The 20,871-nt window shown below is 37.5% G+C and overlaps 1 protein-coding gene across 1 annotated transcript in view; it reads right to left on the bottom strand.

Annotated features, from left to right (window-relative positions):
- Positions 1-5,658: 5,658 nt before the first annotated feature.
- Positions 5,659-20,871, bottom strand: part of TMPRSS11E (transmembrane serine protease 11E) — a 37,460-nt gene continuing 22,247 nt past the window's right edge. The window contains exons 5-10 of the mRNA XM_016213202.2: positions 20,351-20,514; positions 17,954-17,992; positions 16,368-16,545; positions 15,194-15,453; positions 14,463-14,605; positions 5,659-7,601 (exon numbers count right to left, since the gene is read on the bottom strand). Of these exons, the coding sequence (XP_016068688.1) occupies positions 7,440-7,601; positions 14,463-14,605; positions 15,194-15,453; positions 16,368-16,545; positions 17,954-17,992; positions 20,351-20,514 (946 nt within the window). The 3' untranslated portion in view covers positions 5,659-7,439. The remainder of the gene's footprint in view (positions 7,602-14,462; positions 14,606-15,193; positions 15,454-16,367; positions 16,546-17,953; positions 17,993-20,350; positions 20,515-20,871) is intronic.

Here is a 20,871-nt window from a genome sequence, read left to right as displayed (position 1 = left end):
ATTATGAAATATAACAAGAATTTTGAATTTTATTCTAAATTTGGTGGAAAACCATTGTAAATTTTAAAACAGAAAATTATTTGATCAAACTTATATTCCTAGTGACTGTATGAAGCAAGAAACCAGGTGTCAGGGCTGAGAAGGAGCAGGAGTAAGGGAGTTAATAGGCTGCTGTAGTTTGTAAAGGTGAGAAAAATGGGCTGCAGAGATAGCAAGAAATTGTTGAAGTCTGGTATATTTTGAAGGCTGAGCTGGCAGAATCTGCTGATGAATTGAACATGGTAGAAAGTTTGGAGCCTGAGCAATTGGGTTCACAGTAATGCCATTAACTGAGATGGTACCACTCAGAAAAATAGTGAGTAGAAATTGGAAATCAAGACCTTGTTTTTAGACATCTTCCATTAGAGAGGGCTTTTAGAAATCTATGGGGAGCTGTTGAATAGGTAATTGCTTATAAGAGGCTGTAGTTCACTGAAAAGATTGTAGTTGAAAATATAAATTTTGGAAGTTGAGGAAACTGGAGACTAATTCCTGTGATGAAATGCCCAGACACATTGATTATTCCAACTGATGTCTACAGAGAGTAAGCTGTAGACTAAATAAGGTGCCTTGACAACCATGAACAGGAGGCTGAAATGTAGATAGCAGAAGCTCAAGAGGAAAGAAAATCTTTAGGTAGCTACTTTGCTATTATAAATGCTTTTTTGTTGTTTCTTTTCCCAGAATGAACTCTATTCCATGGTAAGAAAAATAGTTGAAAATGATAACTTGACTACTGAAGTTCATGTCTCTGGAATTATGGGAATTCAGAGAATGAAAGGAATGATATTCTTTTCAGAAGGGAGCAAAATATTAATTTATAAACAATTGACAAGTGAGCTTGAGTTTAGGCAAAATTCTAGAGAATATTAATATACTAGAAAAGTTTTAGATGTGGGAAGTGAGAGAAAAAAAGAGGAGGCAAGAGGATAGCAAGTTTTGAAGCCTCCACAACTGGAAGAACGGCATTGACTGAGATGAGGAAGACAGTGGGTATAACACATTTTAGGAAAAGACATGTTGTGTTTGAGATGGTTCTTGCACATCTGAATGGAGATAACCCACAGGAAACTGGACATATGAGTTTGGATTTGGGGAGAGAGGTTTGGACTGAAAATAAAAATCTGAAATATCATGTATATAGTATTTAAAACTAAGATTGAATGAGATCAATATGGAAGAGTAACAAAGTCTTAGCCCTGGAGTAAGCCAGCATTAAGAGATCAAGGACAAGGATAGCGACCAGAGTATAAGAATAGCCTGTGATTATAAAGTCTGAGAGTAGCAGGAAATCAGGAGGGTGTTGTGCCCTGGAAGACAGAGAAGAAGATTAACAAAGGCGAAGGGAAAATCAACTGTGCCTTGTGCTATTGATAAGACATGTAAGGTGAGAATTCACCATTAGATTTAGCAACATGGAGAGAATAAACGTCCTTGAAGAGAACAGTTTTAGGGAGATATGGAGCCAAATTTTGAAATATGCTTAAGGAATAATGGAAGGAGACGTGTAGGAGATAGTAAATATAGATCAATTTTTTAAGAACCCTTCCTGCAAAGTCTTGAAGCAGCAACTGGTAGAGAAAGTGGGATCAAAATAATGTTTTGGTGTTTTGTTTTTATTTGTTTGTTTATTTTCAGATGGAAGAAACAACAAAAGGAAAAGTTGACCCCGTAGGAGAGGGAGGGAAGAGTTACTGGAGCAAATTCCTTAAGTAGGTGAGAGAAGGTAGGGTCTAGTGTGCAGGTGGAGAAATTGGCTTTCATTCAGAGTGCCTCAGCAACAGGTAGAAGAGCCAGCCGTGAGGGAGGGCGCAGCTGCTGGTAAGTGGAGGCAGTGAAGGGTGTCCTCAGAATGCTTCAACTTTCAGTGAAGGAGGTCAGAAGCAAGGTCTGCAGTAGAGTTGGGAACGGATAAGAAGATGTTAGGAGAGCTGAGGAGAGGGAAAGATGTGAAATAGATGTCTAGGAGAGTGGGAGAGTAAATGGTGGAGCATAGCATGATAGTGGGGAAGCATCAAGGTTATGCTGGAGGTTTGTGATCATGAATTTGAATTTAGATCAGTCAGTGTGGTTGTGTATTTTTCTCCAAATTCAACTGCATGGTATAGAAAAAGAAAAGGTGGAGATTTGCATTTTATCAAGATTATGGTAAAAAGCAAGTGTGACAGAGTGGTGAAACAAAAAAGAAGCAATGTAGGAATATGCAAGGCAGTTATAGTGATTGACTACTGTGTTTATTTACTCTGAACATAGCTATGCCAAAGAAGTACTGATTAATGAATGGATCAGTGTCAACTAATGGAGATCTAATTGCATTTCATAGGCCTCCACCTTGAGAATTGTACAGAAAAAATTACATTAGGACAAACAAATTATAGAGTCATGGTTATAAAAATTAAGACCAAAAGAGGTTATTTTAATAATATTTTACTGATATTTTTAGAAAGAGAGGAAGTGAGAGGGAGAGAGAACATCGTCAGTTGGCTGCTTCCTGCACAGCCCCCCCTGGGGATGGAGCCAGCAGCCTGGACATGTGCCCAGACTGGGAATCAAAGTGGCAGCCTTTTGGTGCAAAGGCGGATGCCGAAACAACCGAACCACACCAGACAGGAAGAGACCAACAAAGCTTTATGAAGCATATTCCTGTTCTGGAATTCATCCCGCAAGTGCAACACAGAGGCTGATAAAGATGTATCAGATGACTGTTAAACATGTTTATATATAAATGTATCAGAAAACCATTAAATATATTAAATATAAATGTATCAGGAAATACGCTCAAGCATGAGGACTGGATCATGATATAAACCACGGCTTAAGTGTGTGCTTGATTGTGTGCCATATGGGAAAGTGGAGACCAAGATTTTACGTCAACCAATATTAGATACTTGAAGGTACTGTGGCAAAGTCCAGAATTATAGAAATTAGGGCATAATACACTCATGAGGCAGTACGTTATTTTCTACCCAAAGAATTTCTTCTTTTCCATTTTACATATATTTGCTTGCTTTATTACTATCTTATTCTTTATTTAATAAACCTTTATGGGCCATAAGCAATATACTTTTCTATGAACTATGAAAGTTATAAAAATGAATCAGTCATGGTCCCTACCCCTACAGAGCTTACAGGCCAATGCTGAAATCAGATCTATTTACACATGTCCAAAACACATAAGTACAGATTACAGATACAGAGAGGTTAAAAAATGGTAAGAAGCCATCTGAAAAGACTATGGCAGTTTTTTTAAAAACAAGCATGTGCTTACCATACAACCATTAATGTACTCAATGCCATTAATCTCAGAGAAAGGAACACCTATGTTCACACACAAAAAACCTACACACAGATGTTATAGTAGCTGTTTTCATAATAGCCGAACACTGTGAACAACTTGAATGCCCTTCAGTGGGTGAATGCATAAACAAACTGTGGTATATGCATACCATAGAATACTACACAGCAACAAAAAAGAAGGAACTATTGATACACACACCTTGGACTGATCTCAAGGGAATTATGCTGAGTGAAAAAGCCAGCCTACAAAGGTTATACACTATATGATTCCCTTTATATATCATTCTTGAATTGGCAAAATTAGAAAGATATAGAACAGATTAGTGGTTACCAGGGTTAGAGACTCAGGATAGAGGTAGGGAGGAAGGTAGGTGGCTGTGGGTAGCAGGAGGAATTGTTGTGATAAAACTATTTTGGCCCGGCCGGGCGTGGTTCAGCAGTTGAGCATCGACCTAGGATCCAGGTGATCGGGGTTCGATTCCCGGTCAGGGCACATGCCTGGGTTGCCGGCTCCATCCCCAGTCGGGGGCTGTGCAGGAGGCAGCTGATCAATGACTCTCTCATCATGGATGTTTCTCTCTCTCCCTCTCCTTTCCTCTCTCTAAAATCAATAAAGATATATTTTTAAAAATACTATTTTGTACCTTGACTGTGGTGGTGGTCACATATGTGATAAAATTACATGAAACTAAATACACACCTACAGAAATAATTGCATGTTTTTAAACTGGTGAACTCTGAATAAATTTCATGGCTTATCTCAGTATCAGCTTTCTGGCTGTGACATTTTACTATTGCTAAGCAAGATGCTTCCACTGGGGGAAGCTGCAAAAAGGATACTCAGGATCTCTCTGTATTATATTTTACAACTGTATGTGAGTCCACAATTATTTGAAAGTAAAATAAGTTTTTTTAATGGTTAGGAATTTCAGAAAAGAGGATGTTACGTCCACTTGAGGGAGTCAAGGAAAGCTTAATGGAGAAGGCATCATTTGAACTAGACTATAGATATTCATATAATCCAGTCACTCTTTGGTTAATAAGGTTTATCATTTTTAAAGGTTGAAACAAAAAATTAGAATAGCAGTCAGATAAAAAATTGACAATATGTTTTGGAATTATCCCAATAAAATTTATTTTGTAGAATCAGAATTAAGAAAACAGCCCATTCTCACAGTCTAATTATTTCTTCATTTCAAAAGTCTTTATTCAACCTGTTATGATCAATTACCAATCATTCAAAAGAAGAGTGTAGTTTCATTACAACCATTGCAATAGCACCATTTTTCAGCACCTACTATGTTCCAAGAACATTCATTTGATGTAAATGTTATTCAGTGTTTAAATTACTGGTTTAAGTCACATAGTTAGTGTAAAAATCTGACATTACTCCTTAAAATCAATGTGTGAAAAATAATAAACTCTGCTTTCTGAATAATACAAAAATAAAAGAGCAGTTTGGCAACATTTATTCAAAGACTATTAGATACAGAGCACTTTACTAGGTGTTGTGGTAAGAGAGATAAAAGATACAGAAGAGGAATCACCTACCCTTTTTTACAATTAATAAATATTATTTTGGTCATGACTTAACTTTCTCCAATTAAATGGTTAAAACAGACATTTCCAATAATGCTTAAACACTTTCTATGTTATCTTTCAAAGGAAGTTGTCATTTAAAAAAATTTGACACTACATTACCTGTTTCTCTGTACACATAAAGCTTGAATTATTGCTCATATTTCACAGTGACTCAACCTCTCTTTCTCACATCTTTTGAAAATATCAAAAATATTTCTTTGAGGAGTATAATGCCATTATAAAATTAAACTCCAAAAATCAGTCAGTTTAACTCTCTTCCACTTAGTTTTCAGAGGAAACTCTTTATGTCACGTGTTCATTTTATTTTAGTTTGGAAACTAGCCTCCAGAAATCTGGAAAACACTAACCATGATGCAAGTTTACATGGATTTACTTTTAAATGCCTTTTCATGAGTGTATTTTTTTAGTTTTACAAGACCCTAATACAGAACTTCTACTGCAATTTTTCTTATTACTTGAAGACAGACGTCTCTCTTCCCTGTATCTTCCTGCAGCGGGCGGGTGCCACCTAGAGGCCTGACTGCGGAATATACTGAAACAAGGGAAATAGATTTTTATTGGAACAGAGTAAGGGGAAGGGCTGAGCCAGAAACTATACATACATAACACATAGACACAGGCAATAGTGTGGTGATAGCCAGAGGGAGGGGGGTGGGGGCTAAGGGAGGTGGGCACAGAGGGGGAGAATGAGGGTGGAAAGGGACTTTGCTTGGGGCGACGGGCGCACGATGCAGTGTGCAGGCCATGTTTTATTGAGCTGTACACTTGAAACCTGTATGGTTTGTGAACCAAGGTCACACCAAAAAATTCAGATTTAAAATGTACTTAAATCTTTGTTTAAAAACTATCACTTCCCTCAATTTTTTTCTCAAAATATTCATTAAATGGAACAAAAATAATTTCTGCAAAATATTTAACACTATCAATTCAGGTCAGTTTTCATATCTTATTTTAACCAAGTGCCTAAATCTTATCAGCTCACATGCCAGTATTATTTGAGTCAATTAAAGTCAAATGTTCCTACTGACGTTAGTTTTCAAAGTGGTTGTGGTACAATACAAACTTGCGTTAAGTAGCTGTGCACAGTGAGGGAAGCGTTAATGAAAGATTCGGTGAGACCTCACCATTAACACGGCGCCTGCCAAGGCGCCGGTGCTCACTCCATAGTGGCCTTGACCACTTGGATGTTGTGTCCCTAACAGCTCAGCAGAAATTTACCAAAACTGAAATGATGCAGGCGGCTGATGATTAAGTTTTTATTCTTCCATTTTGTATCCAAGCAGTTAGCAATCCAGTGCCATTCTGGATGCGGGGAGTCGGCTTCCAGAAGGCCTTCCCCATGCCGTCCTCCCATCTGAACCCAGAGAGGCCTGCACTGCGAGCATGGGGTGGACGCACAGCCGTGGGGAAGGTCTGCAATTATTTCAAAATGGTGGAAATCAAGCTACAGAAATAAATGTGGGGAAGAGCTCTAGGTTCCTTTGCGTGACCATAACCACATACCAACATCTGGACTTGATTCCCATGCAAGGCTTTGCAGTTTGGGAGAGCTTCAGATACAAACACACAAGCACTTGGTGACAATGCCCTTTCATGCAGTGGTCTGAGCTGCTTCTCTCTTCATCCCCTCTCATTCAACCACTCAAAAATCTTACCGCATATGCTGTGCTGGTTGTTCTTAAATAAATTTTCATTTTAGCCTCAGATTCAAAAAGAATTTTCAATGAATTCATTAGTGACATTTCCCCATCTTTTCCTCTTTCACGTATTAGCATATTATAATGTCAAGCAAATGGAAGGTTTATTATTTTTATTATTATGTATCCACATTCTCAGCAGTGCATGTTAAATAAATATTATTTGCTTTATATAGATTTTGTAAAATGATTGTAGGTTCCAGGAAAGCATAATCTTGCCCACATTTATTCCTGTAGTTGTTTGACTGGAAATGGGGAAAAAAGCGGTATCTTGTTTCTCTCTGTATCGCCTTGTCTGAGTTCCCATTCCTTTTCCATCATGGTATTTCCATCATGGTATCTGTCTTTGCTTGAACTTTCACGGTGAATGTGATCATTTTCTTTATTCTGTTCCAAAAAAAAAAAACCCACAATATTTTTCTGTGCATAAAATTGCAGTTTTTCCTTTTAGTGTTTTATTTTTTGTCCTGTACCTTGTAAGTGGAGATTTATTGATAAGACAGAACCTGGGGGAATGAAGGAAGGAACCACTTCAAATTGTACACATGCATGAGAAACTTTATGTCAACAAGGCACAAATGACAGAAAATTTGTAGAAAATAAATGATTGCAAGTGAAGACAGAATCCATCTGGAAGAAGCAGGATGCTCACATGTAGAGCAGAGCTAGGAAGCAAATTATTCATCAAGCAGACGGTTTCATTTTTGGTCAGATCGAGGTGACCTACAAGGCTTCTTCTGCAATTCCGTATCTCTCAAACTGGCCTGTAAACACAAATGCGTTCCATCCTCCTCAGCTTTTCTCTCAGATACCGGTTTGGGAAGCGATCCAGTCCCGCAGGGCAGTCACTCTAGTATAAACGCCAGGCTTATTGGGTTGCCCGCATTCATCTCCCCAGCTCACTATTCCAGCAAGATACCAGATGTCTCTAGCATCTGCACTAACCAGTGGTCCTCCAGAGTCACCCTGAGAGGGAAGGAAGAGGTTAGTCGTTAATAATTCATTCATGACAGAGGAATTTGCTATTTCTCTCCTAACTTGACTTCAATGAAAGGGTGGGTTTTCAAGTCTTTGGTGTGTTCAAATGCACAGTGATTCCCTTTATCTAATCATAATTCACATAGAGGAGGAGCTTCACCACCTGGAGAACTGGCTTAGCCTCAGGGTTCAGTAGACTGAGATTAAAAGCTCAATCTCTTTGGAGAACAGGGTTCTTCACCTGCCTGGTTCAACTGACAAAGAAGTTCCCCATATTGGTTGCCTTTTTATCAGTGTCACATAGCTCCCAAAAGAAGTGGGATGAGTCTATTGCTGATATTGAGAATGGACATTAGAGTCAAATATCTGGGCTTAATTTCAAGTCTGGCCCTTCCAAGGTGGCTAAGACCTTTAATTTACTTATTTTAAATGATGGTAATACCTACCTCTGGTGATTATTTTGAAGATAATATATATATTTTTACAAATGTGTATAAAGGGCCTAGCACTTCCTCCTCTGCTCTGGGCTACACTCCCATTGTTTCACCCCAAGCAAGCCAGGTATTTCCACTCATTGTTTCTGTGCATTTTTAACACCCCCTAAATCAGCCACCAGCCACCCTGGGTATCCTGCTTACCCAGTTATTTTTTAAGGTACAATTATTTGTTGTTGCTAACTCTCTGATTACCAAGTTGCTTAGCCTGTGTGGGGTCTGCTGGTCTGTCTCTAATCCTATTTTTTCCAAAAATCCTATTATTTTAAGTGAGGGATTTAGTGGGAAATGAAACCGAAAGTTTGTGCAGGTATGCACATAAGAGAAACTTCTAAAATTAGAAGCATGAGGCCAAACCAGGAAGCAACATTAGTCATCAAAATATGACGTAATGAAGGAATAATTGGAGTATTAACAAAAGGAATGCAGACAAAAGAGATAAATATGGGAGCTATGATAAAGAGGGAAATATTCTAAGACGTGGTTGACTCCACATGAGGGAGATAGAAGAGTAAAAGACCCTGAGCATAATGAAACCCGATAATACAAATGAGAAATTTGATAATGGGAAGTCTGGTTAACATTTCATGATGTTCGTTGTTTGTGACGGCACAAATACAAATGTTAGTCATATTAACAACTTAAAACATATAAATGAAAATTGTTTGGGAGTAGGTGGAAATGTGAGATGAAATTTGGGCAAGAGGTTAATTCTGGACATGTAGACTTGGAAGTCATTAAAGTGACACTGACTTTAAAAAAAAAAAAAAAAAAAAAGATAGCTTCTTTGAGCGATGACATAGACAGCAGAGAAAAATTTCATCCGAGATCTGAGTCTTTAGGAATAGCCTGGCTTATAGTGAGGATGAGAGACCAGAATGAAAAGAAGAAAGCAGAACGGAGGGCTGCAGCCGGGGGCTGGGGGGCATGGGGGTCAGCATCTCTCAGGACCATCCCAATGAAGGATCATAGTCTAACAACCAAACACCCAAGTAAAGACCTTTGCATGTGAGGTTATTGATGATTTTTGAGATATTAAAATAGAGGGAATAGGTCAAGTGGCAAAACTGTGGGTGCTAGGTCCCTCCAAAGATAGAAAGATAGGGTATTATAATCACAGGGGTAAATTTGGTTTCTCATCTTTAACGTCCCAAATTTGTAAAGAACATTCTCCTGTAATACCATCATCGAAATGGCATTGTTGAATAGGGGATATATTTTCAGATGAAATTATATGACTTCTGTGATTTTTTTCAAAATAGATCTGGAATTTTGTGGTGGAGGGAAGGGTTGAAGGGATTGTGTTAGAATATATAGGGATAAAATAAAATATAAAATAAAATAAAGTAAAATAAAATAAAGTGTTAAAAATAGTTGAAGCTGGGTGATGAGTACATAGGGGTTCATTATACTGTTCTCTCTACTTTTGCATATATTTGAAATTTCTGTAATAAAAATTTAAAAATAAAAGACTAAAAAAGCACATAGTTGTTCCTCTGAAACTTTTAATAAGAAAGTTACTATTAATAGAGGCTGAGGTATTTGAATGAAGATCATAAATGATGATCACAAATGTGAAAGCACAAGATGTTTTCAATAATTTTAGTAAAGTTGGAGGTAATTAGGCTGAAGGGGATTAAGACGAGAGAAGATCTACAATCATATCTAAACAATGACTGTAGATCTGTTTTGTATGTCTATGGAAAAGTCTAATAAAATAGACTGGAGTCTCATTCATGGTTGTTATGTTCTATAAAGATGCTGCATACACTGAATTAGTGATTAATTCATCATCATCACTGCTAGGGGAAATACAGGGTTAGAATGCCATGGGCCTTTGGTCAGACTTTTGTCAATTGATCAAAACATAACCACATCTTACGTGTGTTTCTGCTTAAAATCATCTTATTTAACACACACTATTGATTCATTAACGTTGAACCCACAGCCAACAGAATATTTTCTCCATAAAGCACATCACAGCCTTCTTGCGCTTCGCTTCAGAACTATACACTTAGGGACTATTTTAAATCACAAAATCACCAACAAAATGCACAAACATGTAGAAAATGTAGCATTAAGTAGACCACAAAAACAACACAAGTTTATGGTGTTAAAGCTAAACAAGAAGGCAGCATCATCACCTTTTTCAACCTGTGGTGAGAGCATGCTCACTGGGTGACTCAAATTTTTCCCATTCTGCCCATGTTCGTGAATGATCACGTAAGGGCCTTGAGTACTGACTTTGAATTTTCAAACAAATATTAGCAAGTAGATGAATTCCCATGTACAGAATCTGCAAATAATGAGGATCAAGTGTAATTTCCAGTGAGGCTTATTAGGTTGGTTTTATTTTAGAAGGTTTATTTACAGAATCAATTTGAATTTTCTGTAGAATCTTCTAGTGGAACCAATCTACATTGCTTCATGTCTTCCTTCATGAACAAACAGAGCCTCAGAGCAGAAAAAAATAAACACAATGAGCCCAGCCGGGCGTGGCTCAGTGATTGAGCACCGGCCTAGGATCTAGGCAATTGGGGTTTGATTCCCGGTCAGGGCACACGCCCAGGTTGTGGGCTTGATCAATGACTGTCTCATCATTGATGTTTCCATCTCTCTCTTTCCCTCTCCTTTTCTCTCTCTGAAATCAATAAAGGTATATATTTTTTTTAAAGTACATTTTGAAAATAAAAATAAAAAACACAATGAAATGAGTTCAATCTTGAGTATATGCCAAAAGTGTGCAGAAAGGTCATTTGGGTGAAAGAGTTTAATGTAACCAACTGATCAATACCAAAGTGACTGACCCAGAGGTAAATGTTGGGAAAGGACTATGGTGAAGTCAACTGTGCATTAAGGGAAGTGAAGCCAATGAAGGGAAAAAACAGGTGCAGTATGTATGTGAGAGAGAGAGAAAAATGGCAAGTTCAAAAAATATATATATACTTTAAATATATCTTTATTGATTACAGAGAGAGGAAAGGAGAGGGAGAGAGATAGAAACATCAATGATGGGAGAGTAATTGATCGGCTGCAGCCCGCAACCCAGGCACGTGCCCTGACTGGGAATCGAACCCTGATCGCCTGGATCCTAGGTCGAAGCTTAACCGCTGAGCCACGCCCGGCCAGGCAAAAATATATATATATATTTTAATTAATTACATCCACTCTGTGAATCCACACTGGAAACCATACAGAATAGCATGGAATTTCAAAGGCGAATGTGAGGCTCAGAGAGCATATTAAACATAAGATCTGTCAAGTCATAAAATAAAAATTACAGGGGTATTTAGGGACATACCCAAGGAATTACTTATTGATCCCCTCCAAGATTTTATCAGCAATGAGCATGAAGACATAGAGTTCATGGTTATCATGTCTGGCAAAGGTACAAAGTCGACAGTGATAGCCCATGTACTGAAAAGCAAATTCTGAGTTCAAAGAGATGTCTATGCTGTGGATCAAGATGGAATATACTTATTCATTTTACCCAAAATAAATACATCTATAAAAACATAAAACCCTGGACACTAGAAATAAAGCAAATATAAAAAGCTTCTGAGCCCTGGCTAGTATGACTCAGTTAGTTGGAGCATCACCCAGTACACCAAAAGGTCACAGGTTCAATTCCCAGTCAGGGCACATGCCCGGGTTGCAGATTCAGTATGCAATTGAGGTGCGTATGACAGGCAACCAAACAATGTTTCTCTCTCACATCAATGTTTCTCTCTCTCTCTTCCTCTCTCTAAAATCAATAAACATATTCTCGAGTGAGGATTTAAAAAAAATTTTTTTAAGATCCTGAAAGGTAGAGTGAAGAAGGCAGATGAGCTAAGAACCTCAAGACAAGGAATGACACAGCAGTGAGCTCCCTGGGCCCTGGATTTCCCCCCCTTCACTTATCCTGGGCAGGGAGCCAGCAACCTGGCAACAGGTACAAATGAAAAAGAACCTTCAAGAAAAGCAGCCTTTCTCTAATAAAAAAAACATAAAAGGGGCAACCTAGGAAGACAGAAAATTTTAGACAATATTCTCTCTACTCCAGCCAAACACAGAAAAATACTGTGGCCCCATTCCATCCCGCATCAGCACAGGCTAAGTGGGGAGCTTGGATTCCACCCTTACCAGGCAGTCTTAAGGTCCAGTCCCTTACCAGACTGGTATTAGAGAAGGCTCAGTGGGGAGCCAGACTATTATCCATGCCAAGTAACAACAAAGGCCTCCTCTATCTCCCCTGTGGTGACCAGCTGGGGAGCATGGACTATACAGCCCAGGGGTAGTGAGGCATAATTGTCTCTCCCAGTGTAACGTCAGGGGAGACCTGGTGGAGAGTCAGGACTTTCACAACTACCAAGCAGTACTGAGGCCACTAGCCCACGACCGGGGGAGAGCAGTAACAAGGTGCTCAAGCCAGCATGGTATCAGAGGAGGCCTAAGGGGGCCTGAAATTCCACCGCCGCCCAGCAGCAATGAGGCACTGCTCCCCCACGCGGTGTCCAGGGAGGGCGAGTGGGGAAGAAGGCAGCACCTCCCTTCCCCTTCCTGTGTCACATCAGGGGAAGCCTGTTACAGGAGAAGATTTAAATAAGATCCCGAGTCTCATTACAGTACTCAAAATGTCAAGGATGCATCTGAAAATTATTCTCATACCAACAGCCAAGAAAATCTCGAATGAGAGAAAGCAGCCAACGGACACCGACACTGAGATAGCACAGATGTTAGAATTATCTGATAAAGCAGCCATCGCAAAAATGTCTTCATGAGAAATTACCACCGTGCTTGAAACACACACACAAAAATAAGAAGTTTCAGCAGAGAAATAGCAGATATAAAGGAGAATCAAGTGGAAATTTCAGAACTGAAAAATATAATGACCAAAATAAAAATTTTAAAAACTCACTGGATGGACTTAACAAAAGAATGGAGTTGGCAAAATAAAACATGAGTGAACTTGAAGATGGAATCATAGAAGTTACCCAACCTGGACAACAGAGAGAAAAAGAGTGAAAAAAAGAAAATGAACAACAGAAGCTCAGGGACCTCTGAGACAATAACAAAAGAACTAAAGTTTCTGCCATTGGAGTCCCTGAAAGGGACAGAAGAGAAGGGGGGTGGGGCTAAAAAGTAGTCTAAGAAATAATGGCTGAAATTTTTCCAAATTTGTTAAAGGACAGAAACCTGCAGATTAAAAAGCTGAACAAATCCCAAACTGGCTTACCCAGAGAAATCTATGCCAAGCACATAATCAAACTTCTGAAAACTAAAGACAAAGAAAAAAAATCTTGAACACAGCAAGAGAGAAATGACAACCTCACCTATAAGGGAAAAGCAATTCTAATAACAGCAGATGCCTCATTAGAAATCAAGGAGGCCCTGATTTAAGTGCTGAAAGAAAAAAGAACTGTCAATCCCAGATTCTATATCTGGCAAAATTATGCTTCCGAAATTAATAGGAAATAAAGTATTTTGCCAGACAAAGAAAAATCTAAGGAATTTGTCACTAGCAGATCTACACTAAAAAAAATGGCTGAAGGAACTTTCTGAAACAGAAAAGAAATGATAAAAAAGAATCTAGGAAATCCAGGAAGAAAGAATGAAACTGGGTAGATACACTTTCCTTTTCTTGAGTTTTCTAAGTTATGTTTGGTACTTGAAGTAAAAAATAAAATAAAATTGTTTGATGTGGTTCTCAGTATATGCAGAGGAAATATTTAATATTTATATTTATTAATATTTAATATGATACATGGGGAAAGGTAAAGAAATTTGAGGGGACATAAGTTTTCTGTTGTACACTACACTGAAACTAGTAAAATCTGAACACCAGTAGACTGACATAAATTATGTGAGTATAACTTAGAGGAACCACAAAGTGTTTTCTCTACAAAGAGATGGTCTAGTCAAAAACACTAATAGATCAATCAAAATGGAATTCTAAAATAAAGAAAAGTTACTGTGTAATTCTATTTATATAGCATTCTCAAAATTACAAAATTATTGAGATGGAGAACAGATTAGTGATTGACAGGCCTTAGTGATGAGAGAGGAAAGTGGGTGTTACTGTAAAGGGAGATCTTTGTGGTGTTGAAATAGTTCTCACCTGCAGTGGTGGTTACACAAATCTACACATGTGACAAAGTGCCATAGAACTAGAGGTACACACTGTACCAATGTCAGTTTCCTAGCTTTTATACTATACTATAGTTGTGTGAGGTGTGACCTTTGGGGGACTTTGGGTGAGGGGTACAGGAGAGCCCTCTGTACAGTCTTTGCAACTTTCTATAAACCTATGATTTTTTCAAAATATAAGGTGATCAAAAAGTTATGCAGCATATTAATAGGCCAAACTTCTTACCTGGCATGCATCTCTTTTTCCTTCTAAGGAGCCAGCACATAACATCCTAGGAGTTATAGAATTATTGTAAACTTGAGGTTTATTACAGGTTTTACTGTCTATGAGATTCACCTGCACTTGCCAAAGATGATTTTGACTGCTACCTAAAGAGAAAAAAATAGTCTTTATATTTGTTGATATACATACATTTTATAGACCTGAAGAAAGTCTTTCATAATTACTGGACAAGATGCTAATATAGAATCTTAGGATATGTATATTTTTCAGATAACAGTAATATTGGAGGAGAGAATGCATTTCTATTTTAAATAAAAAGTTAGGCACCTAGGAAAGAACCTCAAGTTGTGTAAGTAATTTCCACCCCATTGTTAAGCTTAGAAGGTAATTTCAGTAGGAGGGCATGGGGCTTTAGTATTCTCTGATCTACACAATTGAATATATTAATGATCCCTCAACTCTTATGTCATTAATTCCCTAGGAAAAAGCTCAGACATGTTTACTCTTTCAGGTATCTCCTCCAGCACCATCACTGTGGTCATTGTGACGCACTTGATAGTAACCTAAGGCATGAAGGAATTTATGTATCTTCTAAATGACTTCGTTCATAAGCAGAGCCTGGCCTGGCCCAGGTCCAACCCACTAACATATGTTCGCATAATGACATTCCGTTCTTTAAATGCCTTAGCATATGAAATTAGGTTACTATGATTTGTTTCTCTTCAGATTCTCACCGTCATTTTGTAGTGCTCCAAATCCAGTCACAAACATCTCATCACCCGGGTGGAACTCATGGGATGCATCGGGGAGACAAACTCTATGTACCGCATTTGTGTAGGGAACTGGGCTAGAAAGCTCTGCAACTGAAATATCATAGTCATGTGATGGATATTTGTATTTTTCATGGACAATTATCCTCCGGATGCCTTGTTTCATTTTAGAAGGAAATACTGTCACTCCAAAGGAGGCAGTCCACCTGGCTGGGTCGCTATACCTGGGGGGGAAGATGTGAAGAATAAATTCTACTTTACCGTGCTACCAATATAATGATTTCCATGAAACAATTTAATCTGTCCATATAAGGTGTTTTTTTTAAATTACAGTTTCTATGTATAGAAACAAACTCTTTGCAATCTGAGAATCTGGTTCATGGGTCAGAGCAGGTGGAAATAACACAGTGGCGTGTTCCTTGGGATACACATGCTGCTTTGCATGCTGAGTCACCACTCCAGGTCTTAAGGCCTTTTGACATTTCTGGGCACCAGAGCGACATATGGAAAGCATATCCTGCACAGAATGAGAGAGCTAAACGAATTCTATGTGCACCATGTCACCTACCCCACAAGCATACACGTATCTCTGAAAACCAAAAAGGCTGCGCAATAATTTTAACAAAGCATTATTATCCTGTACATGTCAAGCATTTTACACCGGGTTAAAAGGGTTTTATTTCTTGAAATATAACTAGCCAACCTATTCAGTGGTATAATTTGTTACTACCAGATTTCTTCATATGTCATTCTCACCATGGGGAATTTCCCCACTGGGTCAAACCTACAATCCACCTAGCCTCTATCTCTCACAGATATATATGTAGCAGAGAGATATGGCTCTTCTCTTTGATATCAAGCTCAAAGTCTAAAGGTGACTTTAAAATTCCTGCTTTCTCTGACATATTATTGTGTAATTTTCAGTGGATAATTTACCTACATGTACTTTGATGCCATTCCCATTTCCAGACTATAAAACCTTTTATTAAAGTTTATGAGTTTCCCACTCTTTTTGTGATGTACATGTTTTTTAATATATACCAAACTCATCTCTCTTAAACTTCATAAGGTATTTTCTTCTTGCCAAGCCCCAATGCACTCTGCTTACCCCCAGTCACTCACGAAGTTCAGGACTTACATTCTAAAGCAGTGAGCGGCACTCACAAGCCATGTGCTGTTAATTAAAGTTGCTCCACAGCGATGGACCCCATCCCATTGCAGGCTAGCTTGCCATGGCCATTCACCCTCTTCTACTTGTGTCCCACCAACAATCCTGAGACTCTGCTTTGTAACTTTATTCCTTCGAGTCCCACAACCTGCCAAAGAGAGATGGTGCATTAGTTAGGAGTTGTTTTTAATTTCAAATTGTGTTATTATGTTCCAAATTTCTCATACTTTTTGCTCCAGCAGCATTAAACATTTTTTTCTTGTTTTTACCTTTCCTTAAACTGTTGTGTTTCATTGTTTAACTCCTATTCATGTTGTAAGATTTAAATTAGTCATTACCTCCTTTAGGATGCCTTCTCTAACAATTCCCCACCCTCAGGCTGATTAGTTATGACTTCCTTTAATGCTTCCATTAAAAAAAAAAATCTCTCTCATATATGTATGTGTGTGTTTTTTACATGCTTTATTACAGGGTTTCTCAACCTTGGAAGTCTTGGCATTTTAGGATGAATAGTTCTTAGTTGGGGGGTGTTGTCCTATATCATAGGATGTTTAGAAGGATCCCTGGCCTACATACTAGATACCAGTAGCACCTCCACACACACAGTCATGATAACCAAAAATGCCACAATGGGGCATATTCTTTAGAGGTCAAAATTACCCTTGTTTGAGAATTATTGCTTTAGACTTATGTGTTCATGCACTAGTCCCTGTACATATAGTCCCATTAGACTATGAACTTCTTTAGGCAGGTATAATATTTCATCTTTTATATCCCTATTGCCTAACACAGCACTAGCACATAGTAGTTTCCCAATAAATATTGGTGACAAGAATATATCTCATTTTGGTAATGGGATTATCCTTTGGTCTCATGCCAGTTAAATTTATGAATCAACCAACATTCTGAGCTGGTAAGTAGCATATTTCCTTCCATCTTTTAAGATAAATATATTCTGTACTAATTCTACCAAATGTACTCTCTAAATCCTGGTGGAATCTCTGCTATAGAGGAAGGGAAATACTAGGTCTAGAGACAGTATTTTTAAAATACGGGTAAAGATATTATCTGGGCCTTCGGTAATTTCATCAATATATACTCCAACCCCATAACTGCCTATGCTTTCCACAATATGGGATTAATAACATCGAGAAGATTTTATTTAATGTAGAGTAATAAATTTCTTCCTCCAGCTGAAAAATACCAACATAAAGATCACTTTTCTATAACCTTTAGAAAACTTTTGTGCGAGTATATTGCAGCAATCTTCGATCGGAACATTAAGAACTGTTTTTTTGCCTCTCCTTTAATAACTACATGGCTCGCTTCAACTACACATGTGCCTTGGGCACCCATGCATCAACTCCAAACCTCTCCCACCTGTGTTATTCTTTAGGAATAAAATGTGCCTCAGAGGTAAGATAAAGCACCATGAGCTGTGCACAGACATTCAAGCTTTATTCTGACCCTTAACACCAAATGAAGTAAACCTAAATAATCTAGTATTAATATTTTACATTCAAACCATGCAATCTTAATAAGTATATTAAACTTACAGTTGTTCAGAAAGTTGTCTGTTTCTGTCTTGTTGATTTCTGAAACACACAGAAAGGGTGAACAGGGTCAGCTCATCCGAATTGCATAATGCCTCTGACTACTTCCAATACTAAAGGCTGATTAATTCCATTTTAAGATAGGATAGCTCTAGGTTGTAAAGAAAGTAACACAGTTATTTTATCATAGACATAGTATGTTCATTGCCTTGGGGAAAAGAGAGATCTGAACAGTGTTTGTTAAACTTTCGTGTGGATAAGAGTCACATAGGGAGCACCTTCATAATGTAAATTCCTGTTTCTCTTCCCAGGACTTCTGATTCAGTAGTCTTGGGTTGAAGCCCAGGAATGTGAGTTTTATACCAGGAAATAAAATGCACATGGACCACAGTCTCTTTGAGAGAAATAATGGTCTGAGCCACAGTATTGATCGGCCAAATGTAAAGATATTTTTATTGACCATTATTTCAGATTATTTTGCTAAAGTCATAGGCATAGTTCCATTTGAAGAACAACCAAGTGGTATCTCCATAAGTTAGTTCTCACTCCCATTTAAAACCAATGTTATCTCTTTATAAGTCTTCCTCTGCCAAAGTTTTCGCAAGACAGTTTGCCTTCATATTGTCATTACACTCTAACCAATGGCTCCTTAGCATGTTGACTTCTCAACAATCAGGCAGAGGGCAGTGATAGCCCCAAGAGGCCAAGTTTTCTGTCTGAACCAGAGCTTGCTTAAAATGAAGAAAGAAGGGAACAACCAAGGGACCCTATCATATTCTCTATTGCTCTCATTATTTCTTGGTACTAGCCAACAGTTTCTGCTGGAAATAATGACATAGAAGAACTTTTTGGTCCATCCTCACTGAACCTGAAGGTAGAGAAAGTTCTTAAGATGTGCATGTGTCAACAAGGGAAATAAAAAAGGTTATGCTAGCCTCGTTCAGTGTTTTCATGGATCTGGTAAAAACTGAAACATGTATATGTAAGATCTATGAAATACAGTTGTATAATTTTGTGATTCCACATATAAATTAAATGCTCTTCTATTTGCATTTAAAATTGACATTTCACAGTATGAAGGTGAACAGTAAAACTCATGCTAGTAATTTTAACTTTTTCACTTTGAATGACATTAACAAATAAAAATATCATGACAAATCAAGAGATACCCAAAAGAAAAAAAAGTCTTATATTTTATTACCTTTAAGAGCCCTTTTTTATTGCTTTTTGAAGAGTGCAACATTTTTATTTTCACTGGGCCCCACAAATTATGTATCTAGCCCTGACTAGTGAAACGTCCCTTTGTAAGCAAGTAAGGTAGCTGACCATCAGGTTAAGCCTCTAGGTAAGTCTACAAGCTTTTATATTAGCAATTTGTATTCATTCTTTCTACTTGTTCCCTATGGCCTCATTTCTAGTACTGCCAATTCTCATATTGTACCACTAGCCACATGTGCCTAGTTAGCTCTTAAAATGTGATTTGTCTAAATTGAAATGTACTATAAATATAAAATATACACTCGATTTCAAAAGCCTTAGAAATAAATAATTTTTACATTGACTACTTGTTGAAATAATACTACTTTAGATACATCAGAGTAAACATACAATTTAAATGAATTTCACAATTACTTTTACTTTTTGAGCAGCTACTAGAAAGTTTAAGATCATCCATTTGGCCTGCAAAGTATTTCAATAGACTAGCATTGTTCCTAGAACATGACTTAGCTCTTAGCCAGACTTATTTCTACTGAGGCTCTCTTATGTTTCTTACTTTCTAGTAATGAGGACTTGTCACTGCTTGTTTTGTCCCCCTGCCCCGGCAAAAACAAACAAATAAATAAACAAACAAAAAAACCCTCCAGACTTTTTATCTTAGTTGTAAAATATACCAAAAATATATAAAAATAAATTATAAATTTTTCATTGGTAAGTGTTCTAAGGAAAGAAACTGTAACAAGGTATATCAATAACATTTGAAGCAAATATGTGAATGGCATGAACCTTTTCACACATCACACTCTCAGAACATAAAATATGTAAATTACAAGTAATTAATATACAAGTAATTACAAGCAATTAAAAAGAAGAGGAATCGTATGCATAGCCCCTTTCTCTTTTTCTCTTTGGGTTCTATAACCAAAATGTGAGGCCCAATATAGAAAAAAGATCCAAGCTCAGGAGTTAATGACAGGCTTGCATGCAAGGTGTAAGTTTTGGGTAGTATTTAAAAATTACTTTATGAGGGCCAGTTTGGTCCCAAAGAAATATTCTACTAGTGGTAAGACCCCATAATTGAAAGGCATCCAAAAAATTTTTAAAAATCATTGCCCAAGACCAAACTTAACATGGAGCTATTTTACATAAGAGAATTAAACTAAGTAAGAAAAATAAACTTACTTTTTATTTCAACTGATTCAGGATCTAATTCAGGGGGCCCTACAGCATCTTGCAGCTTTTTATGTAGAACACGTTGAATAATTTTATTTATGGTTTCAGGATCCTCGGTAGAGCGAAATCTAAAAATGAGCAGCATATGAGCCAACACTCCCTTTTCCTCTTTACTGTGAACCAAAATGAAAAACAAAAACAAACAAAAAATGTGGTTTTAAAAGATATAGTTCCAAATAAAATGTATAGTAATATCACAATATATTTTTCTTTATCATTCATTTGAAACACACACAAAAACAAATCCATATTTGTAATTTTAAAGATCTAATTTATTTTCTTTTATATTTCTATTGTTTACCACATATAGAACTCCCAACTTAGCCTCCATTCTGTCAGCTGCTCCACCTCCTTTTTCACATACAATCATTTCCCACAAAATCTTGCTCCTCCCTCTACAAGGCATTGACCCTTACATAAACTGTAAATAGAAATATAAATTAGAGTCTTATTTTTAAAGGTCAGTTTTG

This window comes from Miniopterus natalensis, chromosome 1 (genome assembly GCF_054644295.1).
Source record: "Miniopterus natalensis isolate mMinNat1 chromosome 1, mMinNat1.hap1, whole genome shotgun sequence".
Classification (NCBI taxonomy): Eukaryota; Metazoa; Chordata; class Mammalia; order Chiroptera; family Miniopteridae; genus Miniopterus; species Miniopterus natalensis.
Note: the sequence above shows the minus strand (reverse complement) of the source record. Positions and strands in the feature narration are given on the sequence as shown.